This window comes from Aedes albopictus, chromosome 1 (assembly GCF_035046485.1).
Source record: "Aedes albopictus strain Foshan chromosome 1, AalbF5, whole genome shotgun sequence".
In the NCBI taxonomy this organism is placed as follows: Eukaryota; Metazoa; Arthropoda; class Insecta; order Diptera; family Culicidae; genus Aedes; species Aedes albopictus.
Window position 1 is genome coordinate 312,419,035 of NC_085136.1, and position 20,429 is coordinate 312,439,463.

Sequence of the window (20,429 nt, forward strand, 5' to 3'; positions counted from 1 at the left end):
AACTTAAATAAATTATTTACAGTTTTGAGCCGTATGCTACTACTGCTGCAAAAACCGGTGTATTTCTTCTACGTGTCCTGAACAAATTTCTCAAAAATCACTGAGATGAAGCCCGGAGAGGAGGAACATAACCCCAAAAAGACCGGGTATGATTGTGCGCACTGTGAACAACCGAACCATGCAGATGATAACATGGTGCTCTGCGAGAAATGCCAAAAATGGTTTCATTTCATGTGCGCCGGCGTGACGTCCGACATTAAGAAGGTTCCCTGGTCGTGCGTTAGTTGCAGACAAGCTGCCACAACAGCAAATAATACTCGCGGTCAAGTCGAAGGTGGCACAGTTCTGGAAGTCTCCGATTCGATGGAAAAGGACCAACAGGAGAAAAGTGACCCGAGGACGTCGGCAGACGACGACGATGAAGAAGAACGCCAACACCAGAAGGAGCTGCGAATGATGAAAGAACGTTTTGACCGTCAATTCCAACGGGAAAAGGAGAAGATGATGATGCAGATACGTTTGGAACGAGAAATGCTGGAGAGAAAGAAAGCGGAACTACACAAGATGCGGAGTGAGCTGTATGAAGAGTTCGAGTATAGCCCCGATCACCTGGATCAGGAGAACGGCGCCGTAGGTGGTAAACCAGTACCAAATCAGGAGCAAACAGATGCGGACTTGGAGAAGATGTGGAGGGACAAGCTAAAATTCCCGTACGAGCAACGCAAACCCATTGCGGACCCTCGGGGGGCTTTTCCCAAATGTTCTACGCCCAAAGAAGTTTCAATGCAACTGGGTACCATCAACAACCATCAGGGGCCACCGGAAAACGATCCGAAGGAAAACACACCGCTGAGGAACCCGCAAATACCAACAACGAAGGTAAACAAACCAGGTTTGCCATCTCTACCAGTGCCTTCTTTCTGTCCACCGGCGGCTGTTCAGCCACACGCTCCAACGCTCCATCGACGTCAAGGACTCCAGCCCGTCGCACATGCGAACTTCTCTGTATCAGACGCGTTGCATGACAGTCGTGACCAGGCTCCAATCCTTCCAGAGCAGGAGTTGACAAGAGCGCAGCTTGCAGCTAGAAAAGGTCCCTTCGCTAAGCTGCCAGTATTCACGGGACGGCCAGAGGAATGGCCACTGTTTATAAGCAGTTTCAACAACGGGAACGCAGCCTGCAACTGGACCGACCTAGAGAATCTTGGCAGGCTTCAAGAAAGCATCAAAGGGCCAGCACTGGAAGCCGTGAGGAGCAGGCTGTTGCTGCCAGAATCGGTCCCAAGAGTGATCGAAACGCTTCGCCACCTGTATGGCAGACCGGAACAACTTCTTCATTCTTTGCTGCAGAAGGCAAGGAAAGCTGACCCCCCGCGTGCCGACCGCCTTGGCACATTTATCAGCTTTGGCATGATCGTCCAACAATTGTGCGACCACCTGGTGGCCTCAGGAATGGTTGAACATCTCGTGAATCCCATGCTCATTACAGAGCTTGTTGAGAAGTTGCCCCCCACCACGAAAATGGAGTGGGTTCGGCACAAGCGTCAGCAGGCAGCAGTCGATCTCAGCACCTTTTCGGATTTCCTTTCCGAAATTGTTTCGGAAGCAACGGAGGCCACACTCTATGCAGAGCCTCGAACCGATAGTCGTTCAAACCGAGACTGGAAAGAAAAACGACCGAAGGGCAAAGAGCATCAAGGGTTTCTGAACGCACACGTCGGCGTGGAGCATTCGTCGCATCAGTTGAGCGACCAGCGCAAAGGAGGTGACCAGAACGTCAATCGTACGCCATGTCGCGGTTGCAATAGTCTGGAGCATAGGACCCGTGGCTGTGAGGATTTTCGTAGACTGGTCTGGAACGACAAGGTGAAAATAGTAGAGAAGTGGAAAATGTGCAAAATGTGTTTGAATGAGCACGGTGAGGCACGCTGTCGGTTTAAAGGGCACTGCACCGTCGGAGACTGCAAGGAAAGGCACCATTCCCTTCTTCATCCACCGAGCTCAAGCACACCTCTGTCAACGAACTGCCATGTGCACGACTCGGAGCAGCATCCCGTCATTTTTAGGATGGTTCCGATCAAACTGCACCACGAAGGACGCACCTGCAATGTCATTGCCTTTTTGGATGAAGGGTCCTCGTATTCCCTGATGGAGAGCAACGTGGCCGAACAACTCAAGCTAAAAGGAGCTTGGGAACCGATTCTCGTGAAGTGGACAGCTGGGATGAGTCGGCTTGAACGAAATTCTCGCCGTGTTGACGTGTCGATCTCGCCGAGCGGATCCAACGAGAAACTTCTCCTACGAAATGTCCACACAGTCCAAGAGCTCCAACTGCCGGAACAGAAGATTCGTTTTGCCGAGGTTGCCGCCCGTTTCAAGCACCTTAGTGGGTTACCTGTGGCTGATTGCTTGGGTGGCTCTCCAAAAATTCTTATTGGACTGAAACACCTACACGTGTACGCACCATTAGAGTCACGAGTCGGCAACGCTGGGGAGCCAATAGCGGTTCGCACGCGGCTTGGTTGGACAATATATGGCCCTCAAGGTAATAACGTCACCGGAACCGGGTTTTCTGGGCATCACACAGCTGTTGAACTAGCAGATTTGGACCTCCAAGAACTTCTTCGAAAACATTTCACGCTAGAGGAGTCTGGCTTACTAGTCAAGGTACTCCCAGAATCTAACGAAGATCGTCGAGCGAGAATAATGCTGGAGCAAACAACCCAGCGCATCGGAGACCACTTCGAGACCGGCCTTTTGTGGAAAAACGACGACCCTCAATTGCCGGACAACTACCAAATGGTGGTAAAGCGACTGAAGAGCCTGGAACGAAAGTTAGGGAAAAATCCAGAACTGGCGCTGAACGTGGAGAAGCAGATCGACGATTATCAGCGGAAAGGATACGCCCACATCGCTACTAGCAGAGAGTTGAAGGAAGCTGAACCGGGTAAGATCTGGTACCTTCCCTTAAACGTCGTGCTCAACCCCAAAAAGCCGGGAAAAGTCCGGTTGGTCTGGGACGCTGCTGCGGCCGTGCAGGGGAGATCACTCAACACCGAATTGTTAAAGGGCCCCGATCTTCTGTCAAGCCTTCCGTCCGTCATGTGTCCCTTCCGTGAGCGGCCTGTCGCCTTTGGCGGCGATATTGCTGAAATGTACCACCAGATACATATACGGGCAAGTGACAAGTCGGCACAGACGTTTTTTGTATCGGACAACTGCTTCTGGACCTCCAACGATTTTTGTAATGGATGTTGCCACCTTCGGCTCAACCAGCTCACCGTGTTCTGCGCAGTATATCAAAAATCGAAATGCTCAGGAGTACTGCGAAGAATATCCAGACGCAGTTGAAGCTATTGTCGGCAAACACTATGTCGACGACTATTTCGACTCCACGTTCACGGTACACGAAGCAGTCAAACGAGCAAAACAGGTCGTTTTCATCCATTCAAAAGCTGGATTCCATATGCGAAACTGGGTGTCGAACAGCGCAGAATTTCTCCGGCATTTCAACGGGCAACCGGATAATCGCATAATACACTTCAACTGCGACAAGTCCAACTACACGGAGAGAGTCTTGGGTATGTCATGGAACACCCAGGCAGATGTTTCCGTGTTCGCGGTTGTTATGCATGACGACCTGAAACCTTACCTCATGGAAGAGAAGCTGCCAACGAAACGAATACTACTGAGAATCGTCATGAGCTGCTTCGATCCCCTCGGTCTGTGGACGTTGTTCACCGTTTTCGGGAAAATGATCATCCAAGATCTCTGGAGAAACGGGTGTTCGTGGGATGATGTTGTCGACGACAATTCTGCGAAAAAATGGTTCAAATGGATTGAGCTGCTGCCACGTGTTCAGGAGATGAAGATTCCACGCTGCTATTTTCTAGATACGAAACCTTCCGACTACCAGAATTTAGAGCTTCACGTGTTTGCAGACGCAAGTGAGGAGGCCTATGGATGCGTTGCCTATTTCCGAGTCCTAGTGAACGGACAACCAAGAGTTGCACTAGTATCCGCAAAATCGAAGGTGGCTCCACTACAGTACATGTCCATCCCCAGAATGGAGCTCCTCGCCGCTGTACTTGGTGCTAGATTAGCTGCTGCAGTCAAAGCTAACCATTCTGTAGAAGTAAAGACTGTTATGTTCCATATTGACTCCGCAACCGTACTTTCGTGGATCCAATCCGATCATAGGAAGTACAAACAGTTTGTGGCGTACCGTATCGGGGACATTTTGAGCCTCACTAGCCCACAGGAATGGAACTGGATCCCAACGAAATACAACATAGCCGATGTGATTACGAAGTGGGGTAAGCATGGTCCACCAATAGAGTCCGATGGTGAGTGGGTACGCGGTCCTGAAATACTTCGCAGACCAAAAGAAGAGTGGATTCAACGACCCCTACCAACTCCAGGCGTTAAGGAAGAGCTGCGAGCGTATCACTTGTTCCACGAAATTTCATTTTCCAATAACTTGATCGACACTACCCGATTTTCGCGCCATACTATCCTGGTTCGAAGCATCGCTTGCGTATTTCGATTCATTTCAAATTGTCGCAAAAGGGTTAAAGGACAGCCGATCGAAACTCTTCAAGCTACGCCAAAATTGGAAAGGTCGATCAAAAGGGTATTCCTGTCGAACAAAACTCCGCTAAAACGTGATGAATATCGACTGGCTGAGAACTATCTGTGGCGAACGGCGCAGCAAGAAGGTTTTGCTGACGAGCGGAAGACATTACTGAAGAATAAGGAACTTCCTCAGGCAAAGTGGCACTCCATAGAACGATCCAGTGTGCTCTACAAATTGGCTCCTTTTGATGAGCATGAGCATAGATGACCGCACAATTCGTAGTTGCTACTCCGTGATTGACCAGAGCAATCGAAATTGCACAAGGAACCAATGAATAGGGCTTGGGACTAGCTTACTATTCTCAATGTACACAGGTCGAGAGCTCTCAACTTTAATAAGGTCAATAACGGCGCCGGCCACGTCCTTACGGTCATCGAGGATGGAAGGGAATGTTAGTAAGACAAACGTTGTTATAAAGACCGCGAATCGCTGCATCCCCACGTTTGTCTCAGGAAGGATTTTTTTGTTAGTAGGGTAAGGTACATTGTCAGTCCGGGAGTCACCTATGGTTGGTGATATGATTTGACAATGGATCAATATACACAAACCGCCGTTAACAACCGACCACTTTTCGACGCAAGAACTAGCCAAAAAGAAAATTCTATCGCGCGTCTCCACTCCACTAGGGAGCAGAAACCTTTAGTCTATTCCACACAGAAATACACTGAACGCGACTCACTTGTCGGCGCCCGGATTTTTTCTCGACCGGCGAACCCGAAGTAACATTTGTCACTCTTTTGTGTAAATGCAAAAAATGAAAGAAAATATTTATTATCAACTAAAAGTGTATTGGAAACTAGCGCCGAAGGGAAGCGAAAAATTCGGAACCGACTCGAACCACGGCGCGCGCACACTCGTCCCGTCTTCGGAGCCCCGCAGAGGGAAGAGGAAAAAAAAAATCGCAAAAATCTAGCAAAGCGAGCGCGCGAAACTTTGCTGCTGCCGAACTACCGCACACTACTGACTGCTTGGCGTCCCGTCGTCGGAGCCCCGCAGAGAGAAGGGGAAAGAAAATCGCAAAAATCTAGCAAAGCGAGCGCGCGAAACTTTGCTGCTGCTTAACTACCGCACACTACTGACTGCTTGGCGTCCCGTCGTCGGAGCCCCGCAGAGGGAAGAGGAAAAAAAATCGCAAAAATCTAGCAAAGCGAGCGCGCGAAACTTTGCTGCTGCCGAACTACCGCACACTACTGACTGCTTGGCGTCCCGTCGTCGGAGCCCCGCAGAGGGAAGAGGAAAAAAAAAATCGCAAAAATCTAGCAAAGCGAGCGCGCGAAACTTTGCTGCTGCCGAACTACCGCACACTACTGACTGCTTGGCGTCCCGTCGTCGGAGCCCCGCAGAGGGAAGAGGAAAAAAAATCGCAAAAATCTAGCAAAGCGAGCGCGCGAAACTTTGCTGCTGCCGAACTACCGCACACTACTGACTGCTTGGCGTCCCGTCGTCGGAGCCCCGCAGAGGGAAGAGGAAAAAAAAAATCGCAAAAATCTAGCAAAGCGAGCGCGCGAAACTTTGCTGCTGCCGAACTACCGCACACTACTGACTGCTTGGCGTCCCGTCGTCGGAGCCCCGCAGAGGGAAGAGGAAAAAAAATCGCAAAAATCTAGCAAAGCGAGCGCGCGAAACTTTGCTGCTGCCGAACTACCGCACACTACTGACTGCTTGGCGTCCCGTCGTCGGAGCCCCGCAGAGGGAAGAGGAAAAAAAATCGCAAAAATCTAGCAAGGCGAGCGCGCGAAACTTTGCTGCTGCCGAACTACCGCACACTACTGACTGCTTGGCGTCCCGTCCTCTGCTCTACAAATTGGCTCCTTTTCTGGACGAAGAAGGGGTGATTCGTATGGAAGGCCGCTCGGCGCATGCAGAATTCATCCCATTCGAACAGCGGTTCCCAATTGTGCTTCCAAAGGGACACGACGTCACATCGAAGCTCCTTTTACACTACCACGAAAAATTTGGCCACGCAAACCGGGAGACCGTGGTGAATGAACTACGCCAACGTTTCTACGTCCAACACGTTCGAGCAGCGGTTCTGCAGGTCATGAAGGATTGTGCGCGGTGTAAAATCATGAAGTGTCGTCCGGCAATTCCTAGAATGGCACCACTCCCAGTACAACGTCTGACTCCAAAGCTACGACCATTCAGCTATATAGGGATAGACTACTTTGGTCCGGTGGTTGTGACAGTTGGTCGCCGTGCAGAGAAAAGATGGGTCTGCCTGTTTACGTGTCTCGTTTCCAGAGCGATCCACATGGAAGTGGCTCATAGCCTAAGTAGCCAATCCTGTATTATGGCTATTAGGAGATTCATCTGCAGAAGGGGTGCTCCACTGGAAATATTTTCAGACAATGGCACCAACTTTTTGGCGGCAAGCAAAGAGTTAGTTCAACAAGTTCGATGTATTGAATTGGAATGTGCAGATATCTTCACCGATGCGAGGACGCAATGGAGTTTCAACCCGCCAGCCGCACCGCACATGGGCGGGATATGGGAACGGTTGGTGAGATCAGCAAAGGAAGCGTTGAAATCCCTACATGAAGGCGGAAGGTTGACTGACGAAATCCTGCATACCGTTTTGGCTGAAGCTGAGGATATGGTTAATTCCCGACCACTTACGTATGTACCTCAGGAATCTGCAGAATCCGAGGCGCTCACACCGAACCATTTCCTCCGTGGGTTACCTGCAGGAGAGCGAGAGGAAGTTAGGACGCCGACGAACTCAGCCGAAGCACTCAGAGATAGCTACAAGCAGTCCCAGAAATTGGCTGACGTCTTGTGGCAAAGGTGGCTGAAGGAATATGTGCCTACGATCAACCATCGCACCAAATGGCTGGAGGAGCAAGATCCGGTGAAAGAAGGAGAGCTGGTGTACATAGTCGACGGAAACAATCGCAGAACATGGATAAGAGGCATTGTGGTGAAGGTGTTACGAGGCATTGACGGAAGAGTGCGTCGGGCACTAGTGAAGACTTCGAAAGGAGTGTATCGTCGTGCTGTTTCCAAACTGGCGGTGATGGAGCTTAGGAGTAAATCTGATTCTTCTTGCGAACGCGGACCAGATTTACGGGAAGGGGAATTGTTACCACCACTGCTGGGCACAACTCTAACTGGCCTGTCGAAGAGTGACCAGACCGATAAATGTCACGGTAAAGTTGACAGCGATGCTTGACGTTCGAAGAGGAGAAAGAGAAGGTTTAAAAACAAAAAGAAAATTGGATTACTTGCTAAAATTTGTGGGTGAACTAAAAGTGCTATTTTTATAACTAAATTGAAGAGAATTTGAACTTAAAGTTAACATAAAGAATTCGGATTCGTAAGTTGTACTAGATGAAATTAAAATACCTGCGAATTATATAAAAAATTTTAAACTATAGGCTTGATCATACAAAGGAGGAAGATTTGTCAGGTCATTGAAAACCACATGAAGAACATCAGTGATGTAAGTTTCTCGTTAAATTACCTTAAAACTAAAACTAAAATAAATTATTTACAGTTTTGAGCCGTATGCTACTACTGCTGCAAAAACCGGTGTATTTCTTCTACGTGTCCTGAACAGTAGTTGTGACGTATGTAACATAGTTTTAAGAATTTTCCATGAATTGGAGAATGCAATTCATGGAAAATTCTTCGATTGTTGCATGGAGTGTGTTACGTTTGCATTTAGTCGTATTTTTGTATCGTATACTGTACTCTCACTAGTGAAACTGTCCCTAAATTTAATGTGCATTTGTAGCGCTTCAAACATTTCAGGAGCGATCTAGTATAAAACACGCAAGCCGTCCCCTATCACGGACATCAAATTGTAGACGGTCTTGTGTTGTTGCCCAAATCAAGATGCCCCCGTAGGATTAGAAATTCCTAGACCAAAACAAGCTATGAAATGCAGCAACAGATGCTGCTAACTAAAAGGCGAACTGCAAAACAAAATACAATTCTAGGATGACTGATGGACCAAGAACAATTATGAAACCGCGTCATCCTGGGTTCGGACTTCGTTATCCATATGGATGACTGGGCACAAATTAATGTTTAACATGTTTAACACATAATATGTGTTGTATGTTTGTGTTTTGTGCATTTGTAATGTTCCATTTTACTTTTCGTATCCCACTAGTTTCAAAATGTGGGGCTCGATGCGGAAAATAAAATGCGCATTTGTAGGGTTCTATTAGCAGTTGTCTACATTGTGGTACCCATCGGGAGCACAATGCATTTGTAGTGTTCCGCAAAACTTTTGTTTCCGTTACAAGTCTAGGAGTTCTTCCAAGAGTTCCTTCTGAAGTTCTTCCAGGAATGCCTAGAGAAGTTGCTACAGGGATTAGTTCAGAAGTTCCTTCAGGTACCTCTCCAGAAGTTTCAGGAATTCGTTCAGATGTTTCTCCCTCTGAATTTTTTCAGCAATTTCTCCAGAAGTTCTCTCCAGGACATTCCTCAGAGATTTCCACAAGAGAATCCAAGGTTATCCTCAGTAGAATTCGGCGATTCCCCAAGAAGATTTTTCAGGGATCCCTACAGAAATATACTTGCAGGGATTAGTTCAAGAGTTCTTTTTATGATTCCTCCAGCAGTAACCAAAGGGATTCTTTCAGAAGTTCCTTTGGGGATTCTTCCAAGGATCCCTTCTGAAGTTCTTTCGGATATTTTTCTAGCATTCACTGATGCCCCAGAGTTACATCAGAGATTTCTCCAGAAGTTCCTTCCGGAATCAATGCAGCAGTTTCTTCCGGAATCTCTGCAGAAGTTCCTTCTTGGGTAGTTCTAAGAGCTTCTTCAAGATTTTTTTTAAATTATAATCAGGTATATTTCCAGGATTTTTGTGGAGGATCTCTCATGAAGTTCCTACAAAATTCTTCCCATCGAAATTTATTCAAGAATTTCCACCAAGATTACTCCACAAGTTCCAACTAAGATTCTTGAAGAAGTTTCTTTAGGGATTTCTGCAGGAGTGTCTTCTGAGATTCTGAATTCTTTTGGGAATATCTTCTAAAGTTTTTGTCTGAGGGTCAGCAATACCTTCTGTTCAAATAAAATCCCAATTGAAGCTATTGGTATAAATCTAGAAAGTACTGGAGAATTGCTCACAAAACTGCTGCAGGAAATTTTTGTGAAATTGTTGAAGGAACTCCTCAGGGAGTTCCTGCAGACATTCTATAGAAAGTCATGGAAGAGTTCTAGATGGAAGTGCTGGAGTAATTTCATAGGGTTTTCTATGATGTACTGATGAAGGGATTTCGTGATAAACTCCTAGAATATTTTCATAAGGAACATCTGAAGTAATTCCTGAATAACCTTGGGAAGGATCTGCAGAAATTCCAGGAAAAGTCGTCGATAAATTTCCGAGAGAGTTTCTTTTGAGATCCTCATTATTAAGAATTTCTTCTTCTGGAATTCAAACAAGAGTTTTTTCTGGGACTGCTTCAGGAGTCATTTCTAGTATACCCCAAAGAGTTTTATTCTGGGATTCTTCAAAGTGTTCCTTCTGTTATTTTTTATCAAGTGTTTTGTTTCATGGATTCATCCAAGAAATTATTATGATATTTCTCCAGAACTTGCTACCAGGATTCCTCCATTACACTTCTTCTGAGATTTGCCGTGAAACTCTTTCCAGGATTACTCCTGTAGATTCTTTACGGGATCCTCCTATAGTTCCTTTTGATTTTATTCCAAGATTTTATTCTGAGATTCATTCCAGAAGCTCCTTCTTGGATTTCTCAAGGAATTCCACTCATGATTCATCCAAAAGTTCTTTCCAAGATTACTACAGGAAGTCGTTCCAGGATTCCATTTGGATTCCCTCAGGAATTCCTACCGGAATTTCTTCAGATTTTTTTCAGGATTTCTTTAGTTTGTTTTCCGGGATTCCTTAAGGATTTCTCAAGATATTCCATCCGAGTTTCCTCCAGGAATTTCTTCTGAGACTTCCCATGAAATTCATTTAGGGCTCCAGGATTTCTTCAAGAACTTCCTGCATAATTCCTTCAAGAATTTCTTCTGAGTTTCCTCCAAGAACTCCATCCGGCAATCTTCTAAAATTCCTCCAAGATTCAGCATTTCCATTCGGGTTACGTCGAGGAACCCCTTTTGGGATTGGTTCAGGTGCATCTTCTGGGATTTCAACCAAGAACTCCTTCCACCAGTGGTGCTCGGGCTGGAGGATACCGCGGGCCAAATTTGCAATTCGGGATCGACCTGCGGGCCGCATAAAACATCGATGCACAAAAACAACAAAAAGAACAATTCTAAAGCATATTTATTAAAAATCTGAACTGTTCAGAACTTGTGTAAGGGTCAAACTTTATAATCTATTGCCCTTTGTGAAGTTCCATTTAGATTCTAAGTTTGGTTGAGAAAAACGTTTGAGCTTCAAATTGAAATTCAAACAAATAATTTAGTAGTTGCCCCTAGAATTGCCTTGAAGCCACTTCTAGAACTTGTTAAGCAACTTTTACAAGAATTTTTTTTTGAATCGCTCCTAAAAGGTTTGCTGGATTTTCACCTGAAATTCCTTGTAGAGTTGCTCCAGAAGGTTTTCGAGAAATTTCTTCAAGTTTCTTTTAGTTTTTCTAGAATTTTCTTGGAACACCTCAGAATTTCTCCTAGAATAGCTTCCGGATTTTTCCGAAAATTTTCCAGGAGTTGCTTGAAGATTTTAGTAAATTCTTTCCATAAGCCTCTTCTAAAGTTGATGAAATACTTCATCATTAAATTTCTCCAAAAACTAGATTTTTAACAATTGTTTCTGGAAGTTTCTTCAACATTATCTTCTAAATTTGCTGCATAAGTTGCTTCAAATTTATTGTTCAAATTTTCCTCAGGCGTTCTAGGCATCTTTGTGTCTTGATGCAGTTGGTCCTGGAATCTTGTTTGTAGTTACTCCTGAAAATTCTCTTTTTGTTGTTTGAGGAATTTAGTCTAAAGTTGTTTAAGAAATTCCTGTTAGAGTGGCACCAGAACATTTTTCTAAGAGATGCTCATATAATTTCCATGCAGTATCGCCACAACTTTCTCCTTGAGTTTCTTCAGGTTTATTTTCTCCAGAATGATTTGAGTTTCTCCATATATTTCGCTTAGAGTTGCTTAAAATTTTTCTCCAATAATGTTTCCTAGAGTTTCTCCAAAAATGTATCCAAAAGTTTCTCCAAAAGGGCACAGGAGACGCTTTATGAATCTCGCCTGAGATTTTTTTCTTTAAGTTCGTTCAGAAGTTTCGCTTGGACAATTCAAATTGGATTCGTAAGTTTAGTTTCGAAAAATGTGTGAGTCTTAATAATAGAAATTTAAACAAGCAGTGAAAATTAAACAATATTGGCAACTAAGTTGAGATTTGTTGAGAATTTTGTCAAAAACTTCAAGATTGCATTTTTAACAAACTTTTATTTGATTCGTACCACTTATAAATAACTATAAGCTGGCTTCGCGACTTAGCTGAAATGCCGAAATATTTCGGAGTTGCGATTTCGAATCTTACCAGAACGGATTGTTCTTTTTGTTTATTTATCATTTAATTTGTGTTCAACACTGTGAAAAATGATCAGCATTTTTTTTTGTTTGATTTCTTAATACATTTAAGTTATTTCAAATAATCGTTCAAAAATTTTGATTCGCCCTAAAGTACTCCGCGGGCCGCATCTTAAGGCATGGAGGGCCGCATGCGGCCCGCGGGCCGCAGGATGAGCACCACTGCCTTATACGATACCTTCGGAACCCCTTCCGGGATTCCCTGAAAAGCTTTCTTTGGAGTTTCCTCTAGGACTTCTTTATGGAATTCCTGTCAATCCTTTCGGAAGTTCTCCCAGATGTTTATATCGGTAATCCTCCTGAAACTTATTACGGAATTCCTCCATAAGTTTTAGAATTCCTTATGAAGTTACTCCAACAGTTCCGTACAAAATTTCTAAAGGACCCCTTTGGACAATGTCTTCAACAATTTCTTAAGGAACTGTTCAGTAGTTTTGTAAGCAATTCCTCCAGTTCCTTCTGGGTATTCTTCAATAGCTCCTTACATTTGTACATGAATTCCTTCTGGTAACCTCATAAACAAAAAACTTCTGAAGACATTCCAAATAGAACAGGAGCAATCTCAGAAAAAACTCTTTACTAAATCCTAGAAGAAACTTCTCAAGGAAACTCAGAAGGAGTTCAATACTACTTAAAGAAGGAGCGAGTAGCGAAAGTAATGAAAGAAACGGTGGATAGAATCGCAAATGTGCGACTAGAGAAATTGAATAGAAGTTGAAAATTAAAATTATGTTGTTTAATTAAGGCTCTCCGTTCATTTTCAACTTCTATTCAATTTCTCTCGCAAGTGTGCGTGTGATTCTATCCACCGTTTCTTGCATTACTTTCGTTACTCCTTCCTTCTTAGAATAGTATTAAGTTCACTGAAAAAAGCCAATGAAAATTAATAACCATAAAGTCATGCGGTGATTAAAACAAGTAAATAAAAAGAAGGAGTTTATGCAGGAGTCTCGGATAGAATTCTTTGAGGAATCTCGGTTGTGCTTTGTGGGTGTTTTGAGGATTATAAGGGGTGTTTCAAAGCGGTTTAGAGGTTTTAGGAGACTTCAGGAGCTATTGATGAGGTTTTTATAGAGTTCCTGAAAGTTTCAAGAAAATATCAGGCAAGTTTCAGGACAATCGGAAAGGCTCAAACCTTTGAAACCTGTTTGAGATAATGCATTACAGAAATATTTCAGTAGCATCCCCAGTAACATTTTTTGGTCAAATTGACTAGAAGAGATTCTTAAGACCATCTTACAAGCAAGATAGAAGATATTAGGTTTTATGACGGTTCTCATAACCTCTACGAGACTAATTGGCCATCAAAATGTTACTTGGAATGTAAAAGTTTCAGGAGCGTTTCAGGAAGTTAAAGTTCGTAAGGGATTTTGGGGGTGTTTAAAAACGCTTCGGAGACTTTAAAAGTGGGCTTCAGGAAGTTTCAGGGCGCTTGAAAGGCGTTTTGGAGATTTTGGGAGAATTTCGGGGCGTTTCAAGTGGTTGCAGAGTTGTTTCCATAGCCTTTAAGGGCAGTAGTGCTGCCCCTTGGCTTTCGTATCCCCTTAAAACAATAGCTGTAACTGCTCTGAAATTACCCAAGAACTTCCCTGAAACCACCTTAAATCGCTTTCACTGCCCGGAAATCCTTTAGAAATGCTTCTTAAACACCTCCTAAAACTACTAAATACCCTTCAACCCTCTGGAGCCGGATTTTGTGCCTCTGCTGCCGCAACTTTGACGGCCTCGAACACGTTTCTTATGCTTGGTTTTATCGCCGAGGAATTAAAGTTCACTGAAGCCTCCTGCATCGACCACTTGGAAGCCTTGAAATGCCCGTTAAATCTCTTGAAACCACCCAAGCAACGTTTTCATAATCATTTAGATTTATGGAGGTTTTGCGAACCATCATAAAACCTTATACCTTTTATTTTAGTTTTATGATAGTTCAAAGCACTTCTTATAGTCTGTCTGACTGTAAAATGTTACTTCGGCATTGAAACTCCGTTGACACCACCTGGGATTATCTTGGATACTCCATGAGGTTCTTTGAAGTCCCCTGTAACGCCCCTCAAAATCCTTGAGACCCATGAAACATATGTGGAATCTCTTGTAACACCCTCAGTAAGTCCCACAAAACCTGCAAATCATCTGAAATCCTGTCTATCTCCGTAGAACAGAAGCTAGGAAGCTTGGTTAGATGGAAGAAGGATAGAAAGAAGAGATGGAGTGAAAGCAAGTAGGAAGGAAGATAGAAGAGAAGTTAAGAAAAATAAAGATAGGAAGCTAGGAAGGAAAGCGGCTAGGAATGAAGGCAGGAAGGAAGGCATTAAAGATAACAGTAGCTTGTCCATAAACTACGGAGACTCTTAGAGGGGGGAGATGGTGAGCAATTAGGAAGTAATGTTTGGAGAAAAGTAGGAAGGGCGTTAGAAATTACAAAAAATAGCAAGAAAGAGCTGTAGAACTTGAAAAATAAAAGTAAGAAAAGTTTGGATGCGATGATAAATATGGGCAGGAACTACGAATCAAATCATGGTTATATATTATGAAAAACGGCAGGCATGTTCTAAACTGTTGAATTTCGATTGCGATTTTAAATATATTTTTGTTTTTAAAGCTTAACAATAAACTTGAAATCTTGTTTTAGAATGTTTCTCATAATAATTTGTTTTATCCATTTCTTCTTCCAGAACATTCACAACATTCACCGATAACCCACTGCTGACAACCAAAACCCCTCGAATCTCGTCTAGTCACACCTGTTTCGTCCTGCAACCATCATCCACCTTGGATCGCCATCAGCATCATCCACCCTGCCTCCACAATAGGACATCGAAATGGCCGCTGTAAATTCGGTAAGTGCCGTCCTTCTGTTTTTGTACCGCTGGCCGTACTTTTTCCCATGGGTTTTTAGAGGTGCGAGCGAGTTCGCGTTATTCGTCAGCAGTCAGCATTATGGGTGTCATAACAGGGAGGGTTCCGCCATTCACATTTGATGGACTGTTTAATCTCTCTCCAACTATATGGGGCGGCGGTATGGGCCCATAACCCAGTCGTAATGATGGCTACGTGCGTTCCCAGCTAGCCTCAGCTGGGTGGCACACATTTTTAATTACATGAATCATGAAGTTTTTTTTTTATTATTATATTCCCAACGCCCTTCTGTTCTTCGACTCCAGCGTCCAGCTTCCCCTTCTAGGTCCTGTATTGGGAAAAATCCTGGAACTGGGCGGGTGCTGCTGAGTGCGTTGAAAAATCTGCTGCTCATAACAGATTTTCCATTTTCCCATAATGGGTTCATTAAATAGGCGGGGTAATGAGCGGAGATTATGGGATTTTTTTTTCATTCCGGTTGGTGATTATAACTTGAATTTTTGCGCGGAAATAGAATTAAAATGAGTGACCTCTCAGTCATAGTCGTGTCACACGGATATCTCTTCGAAACATCGTATTTGCATAAGACTTTTTCGCCTTTGTCACTACGCCTTTTGATAATCATCTGTATCATGATATTTATTTTGTAAGTGACAGATTACGAATATGAGGTGTTGGCTATGACATTCGGTGATTAAAGTGAACGGTGATGGTCACAATTGGTGATACTGGGCGGTGATGATCACGAGCATTGATGGTGATAATCGATAATAATGATGATCATTTGTTTTAGACAATGATGTTGATGCTAGTCAGTTTTAGATGACAGTTAGAGATGACAATAATGGTTTTCATCGGCGGTGATATTTTCGCATTGATAATTTTCAGTGATTGATTATCATGATATACTCATTGTCATGACTTAATTTTAAACAATAGTGATTTTCAGTGACTGCTTATGACGACATTCTCACTGTCATGACCTATTTTTTTACACCAACTGGACATTTTTGAAAACTGTGAAATTTTTTTTCTTTTTGAATCTCACAACATGATTGATACTGGACAATATTCTTAATGTGATTTTGGTTCATTGAAATTAATTGAGGCGAATCTCGAGTGAGCCTAACTTGTAAAGTTTCGCAATTAAGCAGATCGTCTATAGAGAAATCCGTCAATCACAGCCCCAAAGCTAACCCCCACAACCTATTAACGGCTACCGCGTGATTGTGATTAATATTTCAAAAGCCACATTTTCTCACCTCAACCACAAATGACCTCCAACCCACGTCCAAATCCATTCACAAATTGATTTATGAATCCCTCCTGCTCCACCTCCTCCAAGCCATCAAATCGTACCGCGCCCTACTTGACAGCAGGTGCCACACAGTCGTCAGCCGGAATCTCACATTCGCACGGAGCACCTCTTCCAGCATGCCTCCCCCTATACCTTGGTGTCAGTCAGCGTCAAAGTCCGCCGCGGCGCGGCGTTATGATGTGTTTATTGCCGTTCTAAGTTCCCTCCTGGCGCGAATTCCGATTAGAACCTACCCGGGCATCAACCGGTCGCCCTCAAATGAGTGGGGGAGAGAGGAACGGGAATCAATAAAATTTTCATGTGAGTTTTCTTTTCCTCCCTCTTTAATGGGTCGGGGGTTCAGCTCCAGTACTTTGTCGATTACACTGGATTACGAAATGAAACGAAAGTTTTGAATTTCTAAAAACAACCAAAAGAAACGATTTTTTTTCGTGTATTTTAGCTCATGTTAATTCTACACTAAAGAAACGAAATGAAATGAACGGATATGTAATTGAAGGAAATGAAAATAAAAGAAATTAAGTAAAAGAAAATGGAAGGAAATGAAAAAAAAATCTTAAAGGAAATTGAAGTAAGTGAAAGTAAATAAAACAAGTAAAAAAATGAAGAAAAAAAAAACAAATTATCGAAACTTAAATTAATGGAAATGAAAGATAATGAAAGGAAATGAAAGGAAATGCAAGAAAATGAAAGGAAATGAAAGGAAATTGAAGAAAATGAGGGGAGAAAAAAAGGAAAAAGAAAACAAAAATAAATATTAAATGAAGGGAATGGAAGAAAATTAAAGACAATAATGGATGGGTATGAAAGGAACTGAAAGGAAATCAAAGGGAATGAAAGGAACTGAAAGGAAATGAATGGAAATGAAAAAATAGGAGGAAATGGAAGAAAATGAAAAAATAGGAGGAAATGAAAGGAACTGAAAGGAAATGAAAGGAACTGAAAGGAAATAAAAGAAACTGAAAGGAAATTGAAGAAAATGAGGGGAATGCAAGGAAATGAAGGAAAAGGAAAAGAAATGATAGGAAATGAATGAAAATGAAAGAAAATGAAGGGAAATGAAAATAAATGAAAGGAAATAAAAGGAAATGAAAGGAGAAAAAAGGAAAAAGAAAAAATACTGAATGAACATTAAATGAAAGGGAATGAAATAAAATGAAAGACAATGGATGGGTATGAAGGGAACTGAAAGGAAACCAAAGGGAATGATAGGAACCGAAAGGAAATGAATGGAACCGAAAGGAATGGAAATGAAGGGAAATAAAAGGAAAGTAAAAAATGAAAACAATGAAAACAAAAATGAAAATTACTGAATGAAAAATAAGTGAGAGGAAATAAAAATAAACAAAATAAATGAAAAGATATGGAAGGAAATGAAAGGAAATCTTAAGATGTGAGAGGAAATTAAAAGAAATGAAAGGAAATGTAAGGAAATAAAAGAAACTGAAATGAAATAAAAGATAATGAAAGGAAATGAAAGGAAATTATAGGAAATAAAAGGAAATGAAAAGAAATGACAGTAAATGAACGGAAATGAAAGGAAATGGAAGGAAATGGAAGGAAATGAAAGGAAATGAAAGATAATGAAAGGAAATGAAAGGAAATGGAAGGAAATGAAAGGAAATGAAAGGAAACGAAAGGAAATGAAAGGAAATGAATGGAAATGAAAGGAAATGAAAGGAAATGCAAGGAAATGAAAGGAAATGAAAGGAAATGAAAGGAAATGAAAGGTGATGCCGATTAGAGTTAATATTTCTTAACGTGGCTCAAAACCAAACTGTTAGAAACCTAGTAGCATAAAATGTATTTGTATTGGCAAAAGAGCTAAAGAGCCATGTGAATCTCTTCCAGTCGAATTCATCTCTCGCTCTCGTTATCAAAACGGTAGATAAGTTTGAGTTTATAGGCACCAGATAATTAATAAACGAGTCAGTACTCAGCATGCATCGAATGTGATCGGTCTATTGTCGCTCGTCATTAGAATAAAGTTTAGTTGGAATAAAGTATCCAGTTTTTTGCTAAACCGCGAGTGCGTGATTTCTATCGCTTAAGAAAGTGAACCAGTGCATCATCGAAAATCCAACATTTGGTCCTGAACGACCCGGATTCAGGGAAATCACGCGGGTCAAAGAAGCTGCCACGCTACGTGGTCGATTGATTGTTCGCCATCATCGAACAATAGGAGACGGAACATCAAATCGGAACGGGAGCTGGATCGGGTGCTGTTGCTGCTGGGTTGCTGCTGTGGTGCTGTTGCGAGGAAGTTCTGGACGCTGGGAAACGTTGCTGCCATCATCATTGCCACGAAGGTCTACATAGAACTTGGAATCTGTACCCGAGGACTGTACTCGAGAAAGGGGACAAAGGCTAAGTAGAACAAAAACGTGTGTCTGTTGGGTGGTACTGAACTGCATGATCAGTCCGCCATTGCAAAAAAAAAGGTGGTACAATGATGGTTGTGCAAAAGTAATCAAATTATACATTGCTTGCATGCTTACAATAAAATCAATTGTGGCTTTTAATACTTGTCGTCTCTGCTGAATCATTTGAGTTGAGCCTTGGGTTGACTTCTTCTAGTCTCGAAGTCTTGATATCAATCTCTTCTGTCGGTGGTGAGCGTAGCTTCTGGGTTGTAAGTTCGTACTGTCAATCGCGACGTCCATTGAAAAATTCCGCGCGCAGTCAATGAAATACACTTAGAGGGTGGTACAGTGAGTTACAGTGTGGTGAATATGGGGAAAGGCGATCATCGGATCTTGGCGAAACAGGAGCGTACACTGCGCCAATCCCTGGAAAACTTCCAGCTCTTTGTCACCAACTATAGAGAGCAGCAAGATCGAAGTTCACTGGCTATGCGATTGGCAAAACTGGACGAAGTATACGACAAGTTTTTGGATGTTCGTCTACAGATCGAGGTAATTACCGAGGACCTAGAGGAAGCTGATTTGGTGGAACCGGTCGAGTCCGAAGTGGAACGCAAGGCTCTTCGTGCATCTTTAACCCAGCAGCGAGACAAAGAAAATGCGAAAGTGATTCGTGAGTTCGAAAATGACTACTACGCTATAAAACAAGCTCTCTGTGCATTATTAACACCAGCAGAATCAAGTAGCGCACCCGGACAGTCTAAACTTCGAGCTACGACTAGCTCAGAGGTACAGATGAGAGTCAAACTTCCAGAACTCAAATTACCTTCGTTTAACGGAAAATTGCGTGAATGGATTACCTTCAGAGATTCATTTGTCAGCATGATCCACGATAACGCAAATTTAGCTTCAATCGATAAGTTCACGTACTTACGGGCATCCCTAACTGGTGATGCACTCCGGGACATTGCATCAATTGAACTGACAGCGGCAAACTACCCTATCGCCTGGAAGACGTTGCAAGACAGTTATGAAAATAAGAAGTTGATTGCTAAATCATACATTGATGCATTGTTCGCGGTAAAGCCTATGGAAAAGGAATCATATGATCAGCTAAATCGTGTGGTGGGAGAGTTTGAAACCAATTTGATGATGCTGGAGAAACTCGGCGAAAATTCGGAGGGAATGAGTACCATTTTGCAGCATATGGTTTGTCAACGTCTGGATCCAAACACATTGCGAAATTGGGAAAACCACTACAACTCAACGGATATTCCGAAGTATAAGGATCTCATCCGTTACTTGAAGGAACAATGCATGGTGCTTCGCAGCATCGGTTCAGCAAGGCCAAGTCCAGGAGAATACAAAAAGGTAGTTCGTTCATCGGCCCTAAGTCACTCAGGAGTTCATCAAGTCGTATCATGTCCATTTTGTGGAGATCAGCCTCATTCTGCCTTCAAATGCAACAGATTTTTCAAGATGAAGGTCTCAGAACGAGCAGATGAAGCAAAACGGAAATCACTTTGCTTAAACTGCTTATCTCCTGGCCACATAGCCAAGTTTTGCACGAAAGGTTCTTGCCACACCTGTGGAAGAAATCATCACACCTTACTGCACTCGATACCCCCTTCAGTGTCACAGTCCAAATCCGCGCAGCCATGTGGTGCGCAAACAGCGAAGAAGAATCAGCCTACGCCAACACCCAACTCGCCACCACCACAGAATTCCTCTAAAAGCC

The 20,429-nt window shown here is 43.1% G+C and overlaps 2 protein-coding genes across 2 annotated transcripts; both read left to right on the forward strand.

Annotated features, from left to right (window-relative positions):
• Positions 1 to 105: 105 nt before the first annotated feature.
• On the forward strand, positions 106 to 4,843 carry LOC134292131 (uncharacterized). Its single transcript, XM_062860895.1, has 2 exons — positions 106 to 3,177; positions 3,296 to 4,843. The coding sequence occupies exons 1-2, from the start codon at positions 106 to 108 to the stop codon at positions 4,841 to 4,843; spliced, it is 4,620 nt and encodes a 1,539-aa protein (XP_062716879.1).
• Positions 4,844 to 6,476: 1,633 nt separating this feature from the next.
• Positions 6,477 to 7,805, forward strand: LOC134292134 (uncharacterized). Its single transcript, XM_062860904.1, has one exon. It carries the CDS (start codon positions 6,477 to 6,479, stop codon positions 7,803 to 7,805), a length of 1,329 nt encoding a protein of 442 aa, XP_062716888.1.
• Positions 7,806 to 20,429: the final 12,624 nt, after the last annotated feature.

Excerpts from the sequence above, each read along its gene's own strand:
- LOC134292131 (XM_062860895.1), top strand. The coding sequence starts at position 106 with ATGAAGCCCGGAGAGGAGGAACATAACCCCAAAAAGACCGGGTATGAT. Across the intron at positions 3,178-3,295 it reads ACCACCAGATACATATACGG|TATATCAAAAATCGAAATGC; the intron begins GCAAGTGACAAG and ends TGTTCTGCGCAG.
- LOC134292134 (XM_062860904.1), top strand. The coding sequence starts at position 6,477 with ATGGAAGGCCGCTCGGCGCATGCAGAATTCATCCCATTCGAACAGCGG.